The sequence below is a fragment of the Helianthus annuus genome, chromosome 14 (genome assembly GCF_002127325.2).
Source record: "Helianthus annuus cultivar XRQ/B chromosome 14, HanXRQr2.0-SUNRISE, whole genome shotgun sequence".
In the NCBI taxonomy this organism is placed as follows: domain Eukaryota; kingdom Viridiplantae; phylum Streptophyta; class Magnoliopsida; order Asterales; family Asteraceae; genus Helianthus; species Helianthus annuus.
Window position 1 is genome coordinate 163,417,993 of NC_035446.2, and position 20,503 is coordinate 163,438,495.

At 32.3% G+C, this 20,503-nt stretch overlaps 2 protein-coding genes across 3 annotated transcripts; both read left to right on the plus strand.

Moving 5' to 3' along the window:
* The first annotated feature begins 9,832 nt into the window (after window positions 1–9,832).
* On the plus strand, window positions 9,833–12,533 carry LOC110906209 (protein ALP1-like). Its single transcript, XM_022151429.2, has 2 exons — window positions 9,833–10,090; window positions 11,347–12,533. The coding sequence occupies exons 1-2, from the start codon at window positions 9,973–9,975 to the stop codon at window positions 12,420–12,422; spliced, it is 1,194 nt and encodes a 397-aa protein (XP_022007121.1). The 5' UTR covers window positions 9,833–9,972; the 3' UTR covers window positions 12,423–12,533.
* A 2,624-nt stretch (window positions 12,534–15,157) lies between these two features.
* Window positions 15,158–18,590, plus strand: LOC110904723. Of its 2 annotated transcripts, none has more exons than XM_022150572.2 (3): window positions 15,158–15,311; window positions 15,391–15,501; window positions 18,205–18,590. In XM_022150572.2, exons 1-2 carry the CDS (start codon window positions 15,219–15,221, stop codon window positions 15,490–15,492), a joined length of 195 nt encoding a protein of 64 aa, XP_022006264.1. In that variant the 5' UTR covers window positions 15,158–15,218; the 3' UTR covers window positions 15,493–15,501; window positions 18,205–18,590. The 2 variants fall into 2 exon arrangements, with proteins under 2 accessions (XP_022006264.1, XP_022006265.1); XM_022150573.2 differs by lacking the exon at window positions 18,205–18,590 and adding an exon at window positions 15,600–15,865.
* Window positions 18,591–20,503: the final 1,913 nt, after the last annotated feature.

The following is a 20,503-nucleotide window of genomic DNA, read 5'->3' on the forward strand; positions in this document are numbered from 1 at the left end:
TCCCCAGTAATTTCAAAACCCACAATCTTCAACCTTTTCTTCACTTTCTATCTCAATAATCACTACATTATAGTGCGATTTTCGTCAACAATCAATGATTCAAACACCCGATCAACGTATTCATCAGCTTTTTTTTTGAAGAAAACGCAGTTTAATTTCATAGAAAATCTCGTTTTTTCTCATGATTTTGAAGATAATCACTCGATCCGTTCGATTCAGTCGCTGATAAGTGTTTCCATCATTCAAATTTCGTCAATCGTTGAAGAAATCGGCTTCGATCCATGTAAGAAATTCTTTAATTTCAGTTTTATGATATGGGTTTTTGATTTAGTCGTTGCATTTTACGATCTTGGCGGGGGTCCGGGGGCAGCGCCCCTGGTAGCAGGGTCCAAGGGGTGGCAGCCCCTGGCGGGGTCCAAGGGGCAGACCCCCTGGCTGGGGTTGAGCTGCTTTAATAAAAATGCATCAGAAAATTTAATTTTCTGTAAATTGCCTCTGGAAAACTGCATTCGTAGACAGTTTTTTATCTCTTGCTTTCTGGTTCAGACAATTCACATACAAAACTGTATTCGTAGACAGTGTTTCTAGTTCTGTAAACAATAGGTTCTGGTCATTGCATTTTAGTTAGATTCTAGTTCTGTGAACAACAGTTTCTGGTCATTGCGTTTTAGACAGTTTCTGGTTCCATGAACAACAGTTTCTGGTCATTGCGTTTTAGAAATAAAACATTTTTGAAGTGTTTTTACTCATTGCGTTTTAGGTAAACACATTTTTATGTGTATTCAGTTCATTGCGTTTTAGAGAGAACAGTTTCTTTTGTGTTTTTAGGCCATTGCGTTTTAGAAATAAGACATTTTTATGTGTTTTCTAAGGATTGCATTTTAGAAATAAGACATTTTTATGTGTTTTCTAGGCATTGCGTTTTAGAAATAAGACATTTTTAAGTGTTTTCTGGCCATTGCGTTTTAGAAATAAGACATTTTTAAGTGTTTTCTGACCATTGCGTTTTAGAAATAAGACATTTTAAGTGTTTTGGGTGTATTGCGTTTTAGATAAAACACATTCAGTCCATTGCGTTTTAGAAAGTACATTTTTTTTGTGTTTTTAGGCTATTGCGTTTTAGAAATAAGACATTTATTTGTGTTTTTGGTGTGTTGCGTTTTAGAAAAAAGTCATTTTTTACGTTTTTTTTTTTCATTGCGTTTTACGCAACTGAGTTTTCAAAAAAAAATTTCGAAAATATAGCAATAGTATACTCGTTTTAAAGATAAAAAACGCTCGTTTTTTTGGTGCAATTTTTATAAAAAAATAATGTCGTATGAAAAAATTATTAACATTTAAAAAATGGGGGGGGGAATTGGAGGAGAGAGAAACTATTGTGCTGGATTGACTAGAATGCCCCTAACAAACCCACACGCCTCTTTTTTTTTTTTTTTTTTGCTTCAATCTCATTCATTTAATCTTAGCCCTTGATTAACTAAATGGATAGTCAAGATCACTTCCTAGCCTTCCTAGCTAAATAAACTTCCTATTGTATCTCAACCGTTTGAAGCTATGTATTGGGTTAATACATAATGGTTTAAGTCATAAATTTTAAGATTGATTATTTTAAATGGGTCTAAGATATAAGTTTATGTGTTACATGGGTTTCCTATTTAAAATACATACATATGTATAACTTAGGTTGTCAAAAACGCAAGGCACATATGCGTCGCCCAAAGTCTAGACGCAAGGTGCAAAAAAAGGCGCTTGCCCTAGAAAAAAGGTGCACATAGAAGAAAAATAATTGAACTATATATTATGCTACGAAAATTAATATTGTTCTATAAATTAATAAAACTAATATTAGAAATTATAACCATCTAACCAATATCAAAAGTTTTAAAAACCTTTTAAAACAATCATATTAAATTTTAACATAACTAGTTGTATATTTTTTAAAAACCTTTTAAATTAGATTAATTTTAGGCAACTAACAAAAAGGAATTTCTAAAACATAATATAGAAATCCTACAAAAAAATTATGAGAAAGACAAAAATTAGGTGTTAGGGAATGATTAGATATGGATTAGGATGATGTGGAATTGAAGAAGAAATGTCAAATGGGTCAAAAACATGTTCAAAAATCCGAAATCCTCAATTAAAAACAAGTTTAATGTTAAATAATCATAAATCCCATTTCTTTAGCAGAGGGGGCATCGCCGACGCCCTCTCAATTAAAAACAAGTTTAATGCCAAAATATCATAAATCCCATTTCTTTAGCAGAGGGGTTATCGTCAACACCCTCCAGGAACCTCGAATTCCTGTGTTGCTTTGTTTGACTCGTTTGGCTTCCCCGGTTGGTCCGTTTTCAATCTTTTGTGCTCTGAAAAGCCTTTCAAGCACACCCAAACCTATCAAGACATCCAAAACACAAACCATATTAAGGGGGTGTTTGGGATTGCGTTTTCAACCTGATTATTTGATTATTGTGTTTTGAAATCGCAAAAAATCTATTTTGAGTGTTTGGTAAAAAAAATAATAAAAAGTGATTTTTTACGTTTTGTAGAGTTCAAAACGTGATAATCCATAAGTAGGTCACCCCTTGCTGCAGGAAAACGTGATAATCAAAAAACTGATTTTTTACGTTTTCACTTATTTATTTTTTTGAAATATATATACTTGCCAAACACTCAAATAGTTGATTATCTGATTATTGTGATATCAAACAACATAATCAAATCCAAACAATGTTGATTATCTGATTGTTGTGATATCAAACAACATAATCAAATCCAAACACTATCTTTCTGCAGCACGTTTTGTTACAGCTAATTATCTGATTCTGATTACTCAAAACGCATAATCTATTTTCAAAAATCAACCCCAAACACCCCTAAAGTAGTGCCATTCAAGAATATATTTTACACTATTTAATAATATTAAATTGATTAAGAATTTGAGTTTTACCAACCCATCAACATTCAACCCACAAAATTTAAGAAATATAATGTTTTACCATAGTAGCATTTGACTTCACCTAACATAATATAAAAACCAACTAGGGAATACGAGATGATTTACGTGATTCAAGTTTTTTATAGATGATTTTCTCATATAATTTTAGATTTTTACACGGTAATTACTTTCTATACAATTTTATTGTTTTGCTTATCAGTTATACATAATTTATGGTTTTTTTTCCAAATAAGAATGCTATACGTCATGTGTCAGGGTTACTGTTTTAATGTGATTTTGCATTTTGTTTGGTGTCGAAATATGACGTGTTATGTTCTCATTTGTGAAAAAAAAAAAAAAAAAAAAAAAAAAAAAAAAACTTATTGTTTAAAGAAACAAAAATCGTGCAAAAGCTCGGATTAGGTAATTCTTGTATCTATGTTTTCTTATTTTAGTTGCTTATATTTACTACGAACACATAATTTCAATCTATCTTGTAAATCATGTGTACGTATTAATTTTTATTAGACTTTTGTTAATATTATGCTAAATGAAAGACCATACATATGCATTTTCAGTTCAAAAGTTATTTTTAGAAAAATAATATTTCTTAAGGACAGATGTTATTCTTTTGCTTGGGTTTTAATCATACAACTTTCTCTGTAAGAGACGCATTGCTATTTCGTGATGGATTGGTGCAGATGGGTCCCGGCCAAATGCAATGTTCACGTTTGGAGGATGGAGCAGGATAGACTTCCGACGTGTGAAGCTTTAAATAAAAGAAATATTCACGTCGGAGAGGGGATATGTCGGATGTGTATGTCTGCTGTTGAATCTGCCGATCACGTCTTCATTGGCTGCTTTATAGCAGCTAATGTTTGGATCGGGGTTAGTAATTGGTGCAAAATTCCGGCAATTTACGCATTTTCGCTCAAAGACCTTCTCGAAGTTCACAAAAATCTTAATGTTTCGGAGAGAAAGAAAGAAACGGTTCACGGTATCATTATATTGACGTGTTGGAGTTTGTGGAGAGCTAGGAATAAGCAGGGTTTTTTCCTAATTGTCCGATCAAAATTGAAAGTATTCTTAGTGAGATAAAGGTCATGGGTTTTTTATGGTTTTCGAATAGGTCGAAACATAAGGGGATAGGTTGGGATGAGTGGTGTTCATTTGTGAATATTTAAGTTTTTTTTTTGCTTGTTTGTTGTTTGTGGTCGGCTTGTTTTGGGCCGGCTGTTGTTAATGAAGTTTAAGTTTCAAAAAAAAAAGACGCATTGCTATTTTGTAGCTAATGAACTAGTCCCAAATTGGTAGAAAAAAACTTATTTATGAATTAGATTAAACAATTAACCTAAAATGTAAAACATGTATGTTATAAAGTCAAATGTATTTATTACTAACTAGGTTGTCTATAATTTAAATTAATTATATTACTAGTTACATATTGTATCAAACATTTATGATGAAATATGTAATGTGATTACTAACATTATGGGTTGTTACGAAGTTTTTATATTATCACTTTGATGGGTCGTAGAGGCTTTGTGCCTCTTGGGGAGAGACTCGGGTTTAATTCCTGGCATATGGTAAATTTGATGTAATTTAGAAGTTGAGATTATGTAACCTTTGCCGTTCAGGAAAAAGAAATTTTTTATATGTATTATCTATATAGGGTGAGGATCATCCAGGAACCATCATTTAGGTTAAGAATTTGAGAACTAGCGTGAGTATAAACAAAGTACCTAAGAATTTGAGAACTAGCGTGAGTATAAACAAAGTACTCAAACACATATTAAAAAAAAAAATCCATTAAAATCGAGACTTTTTATTAATGATTTTTTTTTTGGAATCGTGGGTCGAAGTGCTTATATCCAGTTATCCACTACATACCTCGTAATCTTTAGGGTCCGTTTTGGGCCATATTTTCCAATAATTTTGTATTCATAGGGGTGACACTACCCGAACCGTGGATGCACTTTCTTCACGTTTTAGGACTATCCGTTTGAATAGTGAAAGATTTGAGACGGTACACAACGCGATGGAAAATGAAGATGGTGACCTTTCGCAAGACAACGTCATACAAATCGCCCTCATCAACTACAGGCACGCCTACAACCGTGACTTCAAACACGTTTCGGCGTGATAGATAATTAGATTTTTTGTTTAATTATGCTTAGGGTTAACGTTTTATTTTAATTATGTATTTTTTTTGGTTTATTTCGTGTGTTTTTTTTAATTTCGTTTTTTAAGTTGTGTAATGTTTTTATTTTTTAAATTATGTAATTTTTTTTATTAATGTTATTTGTTTAATTAGTATGAATGTTTTTTTTTTTAAATTAAATAGATTTTGTATAATTTCGAATAATAAATTAACAATAAAAAGTGTGTGCCACGTATCTAACACTATGGGGTATGGAGCGGGGGTTGGGGCGTGGGTTAGGTACAAACGTTCAAGTCACCACCCCGAGTGGACTTGGGTTTCAGCGTGGCCCGTTTGAAACTCCCCACTCCTTACGGTCAATGTGAGATAGAATCACGTCAATGATGTTCTGGGTGCCAATAATGAATCATCTATAGAGAGATGTTCTTGGTGTCTAGACGGAGAGTATCACCCATGTCATCAAAATTATTAATATATTATTAAAACTAGTTTTTTACCCGCCGCGCGTTGCGGCGGCACCGCCGTACGTGACGTGATAAATTATAGATTATAATCAACGCGACTCGTTTCCGAACTAAATTTATGTTTAAGTGTAGAGTAATCCAAATTCATACCATTGAATAAAAATGTATTATATCTGACACGACTTGTTTCCAAACAAAATTTACGTTAAAACGTAGACCAACTCAAAATGCACACAAAATATACACGTGTGTTGGTGTCGAACACGGCGTGATAACTCTAGGCTATAATCGACCCTACTCGTTTCCGAACTAAACTTACGTCGAAACGTATAGTAACTCATTTATATCGTCGAATGAAAACGTATTATATTTCGTCCGATTTGTTTCCAAACAAAATTTACGACAAAACAAAGTGCAACTCAAAACGTACATAAAAGTAAAACTTTATATTGTTGACTCGGCTTGTTTCCAAACAAAATCACATTAAAGTGTATTCAACAAAAACCTTTTTGAGTACATCAGGTTATCAAATAGTGTTGAATAAGGATAAAAAAATAAATAAAAACTTGTCATTATCAACAGAAACATACATGTCTGAAGAAAAAAACAAAAAAGTAGTTGAAAACTCAATTTAGCTTCAAGAGTAAAAGACAAAAGAATATGAGATTAAGGTTGGTGGCACTGTAGTCACCTGCCTTTATCTTTAATATATAGTTAATATGTTTGTTAGATTGGAATTTGAAAATAATCAGTTGGTTATCATCTAACTTATAATAAAACACTCCAAATAATGACACATGGCATATTCTCCTTCAAGCTCATAAATTTTATTTATATTTGTTTAATAAATTTATTTTAATATTAATATTAATTAATAATAAATATATAGATATCACTTATTTTTATCCTTATCTTTATCTAAAATTAATAAATAACTTCAATTTTGCAATTTAGACCCTTTGTTTTCTTACTTTTAACCCAAAGTTTTGCATTTTTTGCAATTTAATCCCAACTCTTTTTTATTTTCAATTTTGATCCACCATACTTTTAATCTTTCACAAGTTTTTCGCTTCGTTCTAAATTTTGTGAGTTAACGCATCGCAACGTGCGTGTGGGGTTGAACATTTTTTCGCATAGTTTTTTCCCGTTTGGCTGACCCGTCGCGTCACATCTATTTTTCTGCGTTTGACAAGTTCGTCCAACATGCGGGTCCTGGATGGATTTAGTTATTTTTTCTGTGCTTCACGTTTCGGTTTAATTTCTCAGCAACGAGCGTGTGTGATTCAAAGATTTTACGTCTGCTTTTCGCTCGGCGTTATTTTTTCCTGTTTTTATTTATTTTGCTTTTACGAGCTTTTCCGGTGTTGGTGGTCGCTGACAATGATATAGTTTTATGACAACCGCTGAAACGCATGGGCTTAATACTAGTACAATAAATAAAGATAAATCGTAAAGAATGATAATCTAGATATAATCGGATATATATTAATTAATATATTAATATTAATTAATAAAATTAAAAATATCATACAATAAATAAAGATAAATCGTAAAGAATGATAATCTAGATATAATCGGGTATATATCTAATTTATATTAAGCCCCGGCGTTACAGCGGTTGTCGTAAAACTGTGTTAAGTAGTATCAATACTATACTACTATCATCAATCACCAACATCGGAAAAGCTCGTAAAAACAAAATAAATAAAAAAAGAAAAAATAAAGCCACTCGAAAAGCAGACGTAAAATATTTGAATCACGCACGTTCGTTATAGAGAAATTAAACCGAAACGTAAAACAGAGAAAAAATAACTAAGTCAATCCAGGACCCTCGTGTTGCGACGAACCTTTCAAATGGAGAAAATGTGTTGGGACGGGGCAAACGGGAAAAAATACACGAAAAAATGTTGAACCCTACACGCACTTTACGGTGCGTTAACTCACAAATTTAGAACGAAACGAAAAACTTGGGAATGATGAAAAATATGGTTGACCAAAATTGAAAAATAAAAAGAGTTGGGGTTATTGCAAAAGATGAAAAGCTTTAGGCGAAAAGTAAAAAAACAAAGGGTCTAAATTGCAAATGTTTGTTTGATTGGAATTTGAAAATAATCACTTGGTTATCATAAAATAAATAAAGATAAATCGTAAAGAATGATAATCTAGATATAATCGGATATATATTAAGGTAAAGGATCCTGTAAAAAAGTCCATCTTTTGTAAGAAGTGTAAGAAATAATCTTGGAATGACAAATGTCCCTCCTCTTAATTAATTCAAAAGGGTAGATTAGTAATTGTACATTTTTGTCATTTAATTGATTTACAATATAACTGAAAAAAAAAGCTGGCTATGAGAATTTTTAGGGATTGATCGTTTCATATCCATCTCCGATTCAGATCATCTTCTCCGACCATCTTGTTAACCTTCCGTCATCATCATCACAGTTCACGTCATCTTCTCCGATTTGAACATCTGCATCTCCGACCACCGTCACCAATTTCTTTCGTCTCCACAAATCATTCACCGTCATCGTCTTTCATCTTCGTCATCCTCATTTCTGATCGTGACTTGAATCATAGTGATCGTGTTTTAAAATCTGGGAATGTTTTGTATTGATTGTCCAGATGTCAAAACACCATGGATGTAATCACAATACAATGTTTTCTGGATTCTAGATAAAACACCATGACTTGAATCATAGTCAATTTATCTAGTTATTTTAAAACACCACGCCATGAATCTGGTTATACAATGTCTCCATATAAAACACCATGACTTGAATCATAGATGTTTAAAACACCACACCATGAACAATGTCTACAGATAAAACACCATGACTTGAATCATAGTCATGGTGTTTTAAAATCTGGGAATGTTTTTGTATTGATAAAACACCACGCCATGAACAATGTCTCCTGATAAAACACCATGACTTGAATCATAGATGTTTTAAAACACCACGCCATGAACAATGTCTCCAGATAAAACACCATGACTTGAATCATAGTCATGGTGTTTTAAAATCTGGGAATGTTTTCTATTGATAAAACACCACGCCATGAACAATGTCTCCAGATAAAACACCATGACTTGAATCATAGTCATGGTGTTTTAAAATCTGGGAATGTTTTCTATTGATAAAACACTACGCCATGAACAATGTCTCCAGATAAAACACCATGACTTGAATCATAAGCGTTTAAAACACCACGACATGAACAATGTCTCCTGATAAAACACCATGACCTGAATCATAGTCAATTTATCCAGTTGTTTTAAAACACCACGCCATGAATCTGATTATAGATCTATTTATGATAAAGTATGAAGAAATTCGTTGATTTTTTGGAGATTGATGACGGTTACCATATAATTCGCTGATCTTTAGGAAGTTCATGGGGGTTTTGAAACGGTTACCATATTTGAAACATTGGAAAAGTCACTATTGCCCTTCAATTTTTACATAAGGTCCTTCTAATTAAAACACAATTTACATTTTATACCCTATTGATCTCAACCATTAGATCAAATATCCAATGGTTTAAAACACTTCTTACCCTTCTTACATTTTAGACACTTTTTACCATATCCCTACCCTATATATAAATAATATATTAATATTAATTAATAAAATTAATAATATCATACAATAAATAAAGATAAATCGTAAGAATGATAATCTAGATATAATCGGATATATATTAATTAATATATTAATATTAATTAATAAAATTAATAATATTTAGTTATAATATTATTAATAAAATAAATTGAAGGAGAATTTGACACGTGGCATTATTAATTGTAGTCTTTTATTATAAGTTAGATATATTAAACTTTATAACTATACTTATAGTGAAAAGGAAAAACAGCATTGTAATTCTTCAAATGCTTTCATATATAACTTTTTTTCTAATAACTTTTTTCCTGTTTTGTTGTTTGTTTCTCCAGTTTCTTGCTGGCCCTATATATTCATATATACAGAGTTGTTTGCCGTTCAAAAAAAAATAAAAACATAACCACATTGGAAGAAGTGAATCCCAAACAAGTAAATAAATATTACATTAAATTACACAAAATAACAAGTAATACAAATTTAATAATCATTTCAACACTTTTTTTTTTCTCTTTCTAATAAATGTTCAATTTACCAATCACGGCTTACAATATATGATATGTTATATGTAGCAATATTGTCAGAATATCTAAATTACACACAGCCTTTTCATACTTGTATATAAATCCAATGTTGTTGTTGTTCTTGATTCTCATGTTTATTTGCATGTTCTCTCCAAATTCTTTCCGTTTTCCCCTGCTTTCTTCTTCGTCTTCACAGTCCTCGTTTGACTTTTCCTTAAAAAAATCAACTTAGGTTGTTGACTTTCGTTCTTGTTGAATTGATTCTCCAATGGGCCCCACTAGAGGTTCCAAATCGAAAAAGAAGTCTACTACCACCCTCTCTACTCCGCCGTTAATTCACTCTCAACCCTCCGATTGGTGGCATGATTTCTCCAAAAGGTTTCATGGTATGTTTCTATCTTCATATGTTTTATGTAATGCTCTTGTTCTTTGTGGATATCATTTAATGTTTCTTGTTTTTTTTTTTTTTTTTTTAATTTGTGTAGAATGTGGTTGTTGTTGTTGAGGATGATTCATATGGTGTGTTTAGGGGATTTTTGTGTTTCTTGTGCTGATTTTATCAGATTTTAGTATGTTTTTAAATTTATTTTATGTTAAGATAACCGGTCTTAAATCGCGGTGTTGCTGATTTGCTTCATAGAATATACTTGCAGGTTACGCATTTTGTGGTTAAACATGAATTCATATGTCATTATGTGATTAATGGTTTGTTTATCATTTTAGTGTTGAATAAATTTTCAAATTTCTAACCTAATATTTTTTAGTATTAAAGTTCACCCAAAATAATTGCTTTATGATCCAAAAATAGCTTTTAATTTAATGTTGTTTAATGGCTTAAATGTTACAAAGACAAAGTTCAACCAACTTTGACCTTAAAACCAATAAAATTTTATACTAAAAAGTCAAACTTTGACTCTTTTAACACTAATTTTGGGTGAATTCATTATGCTGTTTGGAGTAGATATGTGTTCTTTTCTGGGATTAGTAGGGACATTAAGGTCAATCCTAGTGCACCAGGGTTCAATGCTTGGCTATGGTTTGGGTCCCAGTTTTGCGAAGAGACGGTCTACTTGGCTTGAACCCATGACCTTGCCGAATTTTAGGGAAAGTTCTTCGTTAACACAAACGACAAGAACTTGCTTTAATGCTAGCATCAACCGTATTTAGTGTTAGGGTAATTGATAATCACGAGTTATATGGAAGATCCATGCTTTACACATATGCGGACAAAAAATCCAACGATGTCCGAATCTAAGTGATCGCTTGTGCTATTGATAACATGTAGTACTAGACTCGGATCATTTAACTCAATACTTTTTGCGTCTTTGACTTTCTCCGAGAATACACACCAGCGTTCTGTGAGTTCCTTACAGGGTGGCGGCGCAACTTGTTGCCCGACTACCTGCCATTGTTTTGTAATTGCCCTTTTTCGTGTGGAATGATATTTAATCTTAAACTTAAAAAAAAAAAAAAAAAAAAAAAAAAAAAAAAAAAATCTATGTTATGCGAAAATAAAAACAGTTATGTTCATAACCATTTTCTGCATATTTTTCTTAATCTGTCAAGGTTAAAACTTGCTAGATCTTTTCATTCCATGGTGCGATAAAAATCGTGATCTTGATCTTTGTATGCTACTTCTCAGGGGACTTAAAAAAGTCAACGGATTCACAAAGTTTCGAATCCATGTTCAAGATGTCAACCAAAACATTTGACTATATCACTTCATTTGTCAACGAAGAAATGTCGGCCAGTAACAAAAACTACATTGACCTCAACGGAAACCAGTTGAATCTATATGACATGGTTGGTGTTGCTCTAAGACGGTTAGGCTCCGGTGATTCTTTATCAACGGTTGGAACTTCACTCAACCTTCACCAAACCACCGTTGCTGGGCTAACCAAAAGGTTCGTGGATGCCTTGGTAGAAAAAACTCACTCTCATATCTACTGGCCTTCAACTGAACTCGAGATGGAGGACGTAAAGTCTAAATTCGAGAAAATTGGGGGACTCCCGAATTGTTGTGGCGCAATCGGCACCACCCACATTTTGATGCGTTTGTTAAACGTCGAATGCTCAACCAACGCTTGGTGTGACCGAGAGAATAACCAATCCATGGTTTTATCAGCGATCGTGGACCCCACTTTGAGGTTCCGTGACATCAGCGGCGGGTGGCCTGGAAGTTTGACTGATGAGTATATCTTTAAGGAGTCAGCATTTTTGGAATTATGCAAAGACGGGGTTAGACTAAACGGGAAACAAAGACAACTTTCGGAAGGAAACGAAATACATGAGTATATTGTTGGTAATTCGGGTTTCCCGTTGCTTAAATGGATGCTAACTCCGTATCAGGGTGACCAACTTGGCGATTATGAAATGAAATTCAATGAGATGTTGTTTAAAACACAAATGGTGACGAACGAAGCGTTTGTGAAGCTGAAAGAGAACTGGAAGATCCTTAAAGGAGAATTGTGGAGGCCTGATAAAAACAGATTACCGTTGATTATTACTGCGTGTTGCATACTGCATAATATACTTATTGATATGGAAGATGAAGTTCAAGAGACGCTCGTGTTTTCAGGCGGTCATGATTTGGATTATCGTCCTGTGTTTTGTGATGCGGATGATGATGATCAAGTTGGTGCGGTTTTGAGGGAGAAGATCTGTCGTTATCTTTCCTTTCGGGAAAACGATGGCATGCATCACAGTTCTGCAGCTTGACATGAATAATTTCTGGTTTTCGTATCTTTTTTTTTCTTCATATATAAACTATTGAGATGAAACTGTGAGTTTATCAAAGGGTAGTTGTTGTTCTCTGGATTTTTTTTAAAGATTTTAAGGATTTTGGTATAATTTTAATTTTATGTTTAATCAGTATGTGTGGTTGATTCTGTATGCAGTTTGAATGCTAAGTTTCATATACTTGTCACCTTGTTGCAGTACAAGTATTAGTGTAGTTGTGTCAAACCTTAAAATGACCAAAAAACTACAAATGTTGTTTTACAACAAAGGTGGCAAGTTTGGTCTTTGAAAATGATATTTTTTTTATATATAATTTTAATATAAATTATCGTTGATAACATATAAAACAGAAGGTAGACGGGCGGGGCAATATAAATGTGAAATGCTTGTTTTGCAAAATAATGTCAAATATGTATTATATTTGCTATAAATCTAGTACACTCATACATATTACAGTCTAATGTTAGGATACCGTATGTCTAGTGATCCTAAAAGGTCGTTAAACGTGGTAAATACTCGAGTTTCTATAAGAATTACGTTAGCGATTAGTTCAATAAGTATGGACTCATTTGTTTAATTAATACACTTGAAAACAAGAAGTTCCGTATTTAAAAGACATGAATTGTATAAATTAATAAGATACCTTAAAAAGTACAAGAATAATTCAGTATACACGGTGTGGATCAACTTTAGGGTAATCACTGATTAGAGATTAAAAACCAAACCTGACCTGTTGGGTCCGAGTACCATCCAACACCGAAGAAAAAGAAGAGATGAAAGAAATAAGAACTAAACGAAATTTTAATGCGACAAAAGATATCAAGAAGGAACGACGTGTGGAAACAGAAAAGTGACATGGACAGTGGTTTCTCGGTTCGTGCGGTGAGACAAGCTTTGCCACAACATATCGATATTAACGTACCGGCAAGTGACTTTTGGTGGAACAAATTAGTAATACCCAAAATAAGTATTTTCGGTTCATGTTTTTTTTTTTCCCGTTAAGTTGTAATATGTTTTGGGTCGAACTTTTGAAAAATTGCGGAGGTTTAAAACGCAACACTGCAAAAAGGAAGGGCTTTTGTGTAAATTACTCTAACATAATCTATACTATATAATAAAAGAAACCAATAAAGGGACACATGTCATTCATTGAAGCCATCTATTTCTTAGTTTTCTCATATTTATCTTCTATTTAATTATAATTAATATTAATTAAAAGATAATTATAAAATTAAATTTAATATAAATTTAAACTATTCGTGTAGGAGATAATATAGTATTTTGAAATATTTATTAGTACACTAAATATAAATTAATATAATATAAAGAGTTAAATGTCATTTTAGTCCCTGTGGTTTGGGCTATTTTGTCAGTTTAGTCTAAAGGTTTTATAATACACAGGGTTTATAAAGATATAACAATATATAACTTTTTATTGATTGATATATAAAATTACATGTGTTTAACGCATACAATACATGAGGTTCTTAATAATTTTTATAATAACAACGATTCTAAAGATATCGTTATTATAACTCAACATCTATAAGTCAAATTAGTCGGAAATAAAAAGTTATACATTGTTATATCTTTGTAAACAGTGTGTATTATAAAACCTTTGGATTAAACTGACAAAATAACCCAAACCACGGGGACTAAAATGACATTTAACTCTTTATATTATGAGTAACTTACAAAAAGCGTCCTTTATGTATGTCACTTATTGCAAACTGTATCCTTTGTCTTCAATAATTACAGAAAACGTACTCGATGTTTGCAAACCCTTGCAAGTTATGTCCTTTAGCCCTAACTCAGTTAATTTTTATGGTTAAATTTGACCAATTGGACCCCACATGAGGGTATTTTGTGGTTAAATCTGACGAAATGGACCTCACATGAGAGTAAAATGACCAAAATACCCTCATGTGGTCGGAAATTTATACATATCGACTGTGGTCTAGAAATTCCATAACTTATAAAGCGCAATTTATTCTTTATATGTTTAAAAAAACACTTAAAAATAATTTTAGAACTCATAGCCTTTACTTTATCGTTTTTATATAAGCATAAAGAAGTTTAAAGGCTACGTTATAATTCAGTGAAATTTTTGAAAATCTTCCTATACTAATAAAAATCTTTTTGGACACGTATAACTTTCTTGTGTTTTCTCATCTCATTTTCTTATTTATCTCTCATATTAAATAATAATAATTTTAAATAAAATATTATATAAGATTAAATTTTTGTTATTCTATAATAAATTTAAACAAAAATTTAGATAAGGATAAACGTTTGGTTTTATTATGTATTTAATAATATTTTTTTTCATTTGCTATAATTAAATAAGTATTCTAGGTTGGGCATATGCTTTTATCAAATTGCAAGTGTTTTTAGACGCATCAGTGTAATGGTCCGGCCTCACCATTATAATCGCACAATTTTTTTAAATGTCAATTTTAGACAACTTAGTTTTAACAATAATGTTAGACGTACTGTTATAATTGGTTTAAACCTATCATTTATCGCACATTGCATGAACATGTAGAAAGAACACCATTTTTAGATATAACAATTCTCGATTTTACAATACGACATTATATTTTATTCAACACGTGTAATATATGAGTTTTTTTCAAAAATATATAATTTTTATTATTATTTATTATATAAAATTACATTTATGCAACCCGTGTAATACACGGGGTTCTAACCTAGTAAAATTTATAAAACAAAATTGAATTGAAAGATTGGGGGTTTAGGGTTTATAATTTCGATATGGGAACTCGAAATTTTGACGTGAAGAAGCTGTTAAACGACAGGAAATTCTGGTTCGCTTCGTTCTTAATCGCGTGGGCTGCTGCTTTACAGGTGATCATTTCAATTAACGCCTCTCGAACGTAACAATCGATTGTTTGTTTGTTTTGAAATATGTAGTTGTTGGATATAGGGGCATATGATGTGGTTACAGAGGCAAGATTCATTTAAGCAGAAGTTTGGAACCCTAGATGATCACGATACTGACGATCGACATGATTCTACTCCAATTTGACTAGTTTTGGTATATTTTGTTACATGAATTTTCTAGCTGTTTTCTGGTTTTTTTTTTTAATTTATTTTTATAATGTATTTGGATGGTTTTTATGTTGTGAATTACAGATGCTGTTAGGGTTTCAACTTTCAGTTCAATACGCCTTGAATTCTTGACATATTTGAATTAATGTGTATGTTTAAATCTAACAATCGGGATTTGTAGGCGAACGGTTTTGCTACAATTATAGTAATTTAAGTTCAATTAGAGAGACAAAGAAGGGTAAGGAATAACTGATAAGATGAGTGAGTTGTGTGATTTTAGGAGTCCTTGACTTTTAATGATTTTGTGCATATGAACGAAAGTTATGATCTTGCGTTTTTTATTTGTAATTTGTCTGAAATTGTTTGTTCTTTCACGACCGTTGTTGGATCTTTTTGCGTGTTTGATTGAATGATTCTTAATCTGCAAGGAGAATCCACACACACTATTTAGAAAAGCAAACGACTACTAGAAGAATTAGGGCAACTCATGAAATTTGAAATGGTTCAAAAGTTACATATGACAGAACTCAGAAGGCAAAAGTTTCGATTAGTTTACATGTAATTGGTGCCCATAGTTTATAGGGAAATTGGCCTGTAATAATCCCATCTAGACCTTATTGGCCATTAATAATCCCACCTCAAAATATTCCCCCCACCAGTCCCACCTTTCACCTATTTTTCCTACAATGGTCCTCCGTTAAAAAACCTTAATGGAGTTAAGCTTTTTTCCAAATTACAAACAGATTTTTTAGGGCTTTTGATTAGAACGACGATACGAGTCCATTGATGTAAAACTTGCCTCGAAACGGTGCTCCAAACGATGAAAACGGCGCTTCAATTCAGGTGTTTAAATTTCCAATTAACCAAAATCAAGTCACTTGGAGCACCATTTCGAAGTAAGTTTTACATCAATGGACTCGTATCATCGTTCTGATCAAAAGCCCTAAAAATCTGTTTATAATTTGAAAAAAAGCTTAACTCCTTTAAGTTTTTTTTAACGGGGGACCATTGTAGGAAAAATAGGTGAAAGGTGGACTGGTGGGGGGAATATTCTGAGGTGGGATTATTAATAGCCAATAAGGTCTAGGTGGGATTATTGCAGGCCAATTCCCCTAGTTTATCTAAGTTTTAGCATACTCTTGTGTCGTATAGATCTTTAGCTGGGGACCTTTTGTGCTAATGATTTGTTCTAGCAATGTCTTGACTCGATGCTCTATACCTGGTAGTAAAACTGCACTCGGAATCTTATTACGTAACGAGGTAGAAACTTGCAAGGGTGAGATATAACCGGTAACAAAAAATTATTATTTCAAAGAGGAGAGACAATTGCCGTATTGAAATGATCCAAATGGTAGAATGTAGGAATGAGCAATTTGTTTTGCAATCCTTCTTTTTCTGTAATCGCATTTTCTATTTTGTGCTCATAAAAACAAAGGGAAGCTAAGGCAAGAGAATTTAAAGATTGAATGAATGTTAGTATATTACAAACATCCTCTTGGGCAGTACACTACTTAACAATAAAGACTAAACTTTTTTGGGTAAATTTATGTCCTAGATTTTCTGTTATATGGCTTTAGATACAAGAAAATTTCCTTTTTGTGTTCTTTTACAGTTTCGATTGCTAGTTTTGTATATTACGCCTTTGTGATGTATATGGTTATAAAAAATCTTTATTACGATTTGCGTCTAATGACACTTGCCCAATGTAAGTTTGGGTTTACCTGATTCCACTTGTTAGATGGGTATTGGTGGGGTCCGTGAGTTTTCCCTAATGGGTTCTCACGGTTACAGACAAAATATTTCGTTACAGAATTTTCTTATCACCAACTCTTCGATACTAAAGTGACCTGTTTGATATCTTAGTAAATAGTAACTATTTCGCCTGCAAGGGGAAAACTGGTTAATCTGGTTGCCATATATTAATCAGGCTTTTGAGCCGCTCAATCACTCTTGAGGGTTGTCTCTTGCAGTTGAATACAAGTTCTTTTTTTTATATTTGGACTGTCTTCAAACTTCTACATATTTTGATCTAAAAAGATTTCATTTTTCTAAATTTGCCGATATACATGAGATATTAAATTAAATAAAGGATCAGTTACTAATAAAATAAAATAAAAATGCCTTGTCAGTTTTCCTATTTCATAGTTTCTACTTGAGTTAAATGTCATTTTAGTCCCTATGGTTTGCATCATTTTGCTAGTTTAGTCCAAAGGTTTGAAACGTTGCCATTTTAGTTCAAATAGTTTTAAACGTTGCCATTTTAGTCCACTGGGTTAACTTCATCCCTTTATTATGTTAACTACAAGGGTATTTCGTTCATTTTATATGTAATTCTGTTAACTAGAAGAGCAATCCGACATATAAAATGATCGAATTACCCTTCTAGCTAACATAAAAAATGGACGGAGCTAACCCAGTGGACTAAAATGGCAACGTTTCAAACCTTTGGACTAAACTGGCAAAATGGCTCAAACCACAGGGACTAAAATGGCATTTAACTCCTCCTACTTTCTATATTGTAATTTGAACCTTATTTATTGCAACTAATGCATAGGTGTTGGCAAATCATCTTTTTCGTCTCATGCACACATGTTTAAATCATGGGACCATGAGCCACAATGGTGGTTATAAACTGCAAATGTATGAACCACAAACATGTCTTGATGAGGCATTATTTGTATTTTGACAGGAAAAGAGAAGTTAAGAATCAGGGAAGTAAGTTGAGATTGGAACAGGTGCGGTCCAAGGTTCCCACCATGGTGCGGTCTCATTCAACAAAACTGATCCACATGTTTGCAAGTTCCCATTATAAAGTTTGACCTTTTTAACTTTACACCTCATTCTGGTGCATATGAAGGTAGACTTTGCCCTTGTGAGTGATTTCTGTGACCATGTGAAAGTTGAAAAACATTTTTTTTTCCATAAAACATGATCCTTTTGCTTATACATTGTACTTAGTTCTAGATATAATGTTAGAGAGAGAACGTAGATTATGCAGTCATGTAATCGTCGTAATAATCACATGTAACACACGTAAAGGCGTCCATGTGATTCTCACAGTGTTCGGTCAATAAATCCTATGTCAAAAGAAATCTAGATCAATAAGAAAACGATTTCTAGCCAACGTGGAATCATGAAATGATTATTAAAGCAAACAGAATGCTGCATCCTTTAGTTTCCTTTAGCTGTGATATGAATCGAGATTTTAGCGAATAGACCACCCAAATAGGCTCAGTTTGGTGCTGAACAATGTGAGCTGTTTGAGCCGGTTAAGTTTTTACCTAATGTCAACACGCCTAGGGCCTGTTATTTACGCCACCGGCCACCTTCATTGTTTATTTTTGCGAATTATTCAATAAGAGCCTTTACGTTAGTGTTAAAGTTAATTGATAATATTATTATTAATCGAGTAATGATATTAGAGTGTTTTTGTGTAGTCACTTTTAGTGATGTTCACACTTTTATGTGTTGGAGGCAACAAAGGTAAATGGGGGTTATTGTTGTTTTGCCTTTTCCTCGTTTGTGTCGTAGGTGTGTTTTAATAAACTCTGTTTTTCAAAAAAAATGGGGATTATTGTGGCCTTGTGGGAATGTAATAAAGTTATAAGGGTTAAAAATAGGGAATATTGTATAGAAGAGGAACCTATGATAGTTTAAAATTCATTCACGTTAGGTGTGTAAATGAGACAACCAAGTTTAAGAAGAAAATTGCCATTTTACTCCCTGAGTTTTGGTCTAAATTGTCATTTTAGTTTACATAGTTTTTTTTCTTCTTTGGGTCCTTAACTTTTCTATTTTCTTGTCATTTTGATCACATTGCCTAACTCAGTCTAAAAATCTGGTTATAACCAGGGATATTTTTGCCATAACTATTGTGTAGTGATAACTAGGTGTAGTTTACAACATAATTTATAACCTCATAATAATTTAATGCCAAAAATACCCCTGATTATAACCTGGTTTTTAGACTTACTTAAACAATCTGATCAAAATGACAAGAAAATGAAAAAGTCAGGGACCCAGAGGAGAAAAAAAAACTTTTTGGACTAAAATGACAATTTACTCAAAGACAACTACCCCACAATAAAATACAAAATAAAAAATATTAATTTAAATTAAACCCATCCTCTCTCTCAACAGCGCCTCTATCTGGTACGTATCCTCTTTCTCTCATCGTGCACGCTCTCTCTATCTCTCTCTACAAATTAATAGGGATCATCGGTGGTGGAGTGATGGTGGTGTAGTTAAGATCATTACAAATTTGGAATTAATTGGTTACAGATTTACCAACCAGGTACTTAGATTGTTAACATTTTTGGTTTTAAATTCAAGTAGTTAAAACCACTAAAACTCAAGGATTCAAAAATGAATTCACTCTATTAGTAAAATAGTGAAAAAGTATACATCGTCATTTTATATATCGGTTCGGTTTTCATAGTAAAGAATAAAAACTATGTTTGACACGTTCGAATAAAATTTAGAGTTAATTACACAGATGGACCCTATGGTTTATAGCTAGTTTCATCTTTAGGTACTAACTTATTTTTTTAACAGGTTTAGGTTTTATGGTTTAAATTTTGTAATACATTTGGGTACTAACACCAAAAATAGTTAATTTTATCAATATAACGACTAAAATATCCTTCCATTTTTTAAGGGGTAACTTTGTAGAATAGTAACCAAGTTTTAAAAGTGTTTCAATTAGATCACTCAAGTTTCAAAAGTATTCCAATCTGGTCACTCATCATTCATTTTTCATTAAAATTAAGGGTTTTTTCATCCATTTTATAAGTAACCATGGTGATGTGTATTTTTGTTTCTTTTTTCTCTTTTATTTGATGCTAACTTTGAGTGATGACATGAATTGTAACTTAATTTTTTAATTTTTAATATAATTAAAGTGTTTTTATTTTTAATAAATATAATTTCATATATTGAAATAATCCGACCCAAACATCTTATTCTTCATTTTTTTCTTGACACATAGA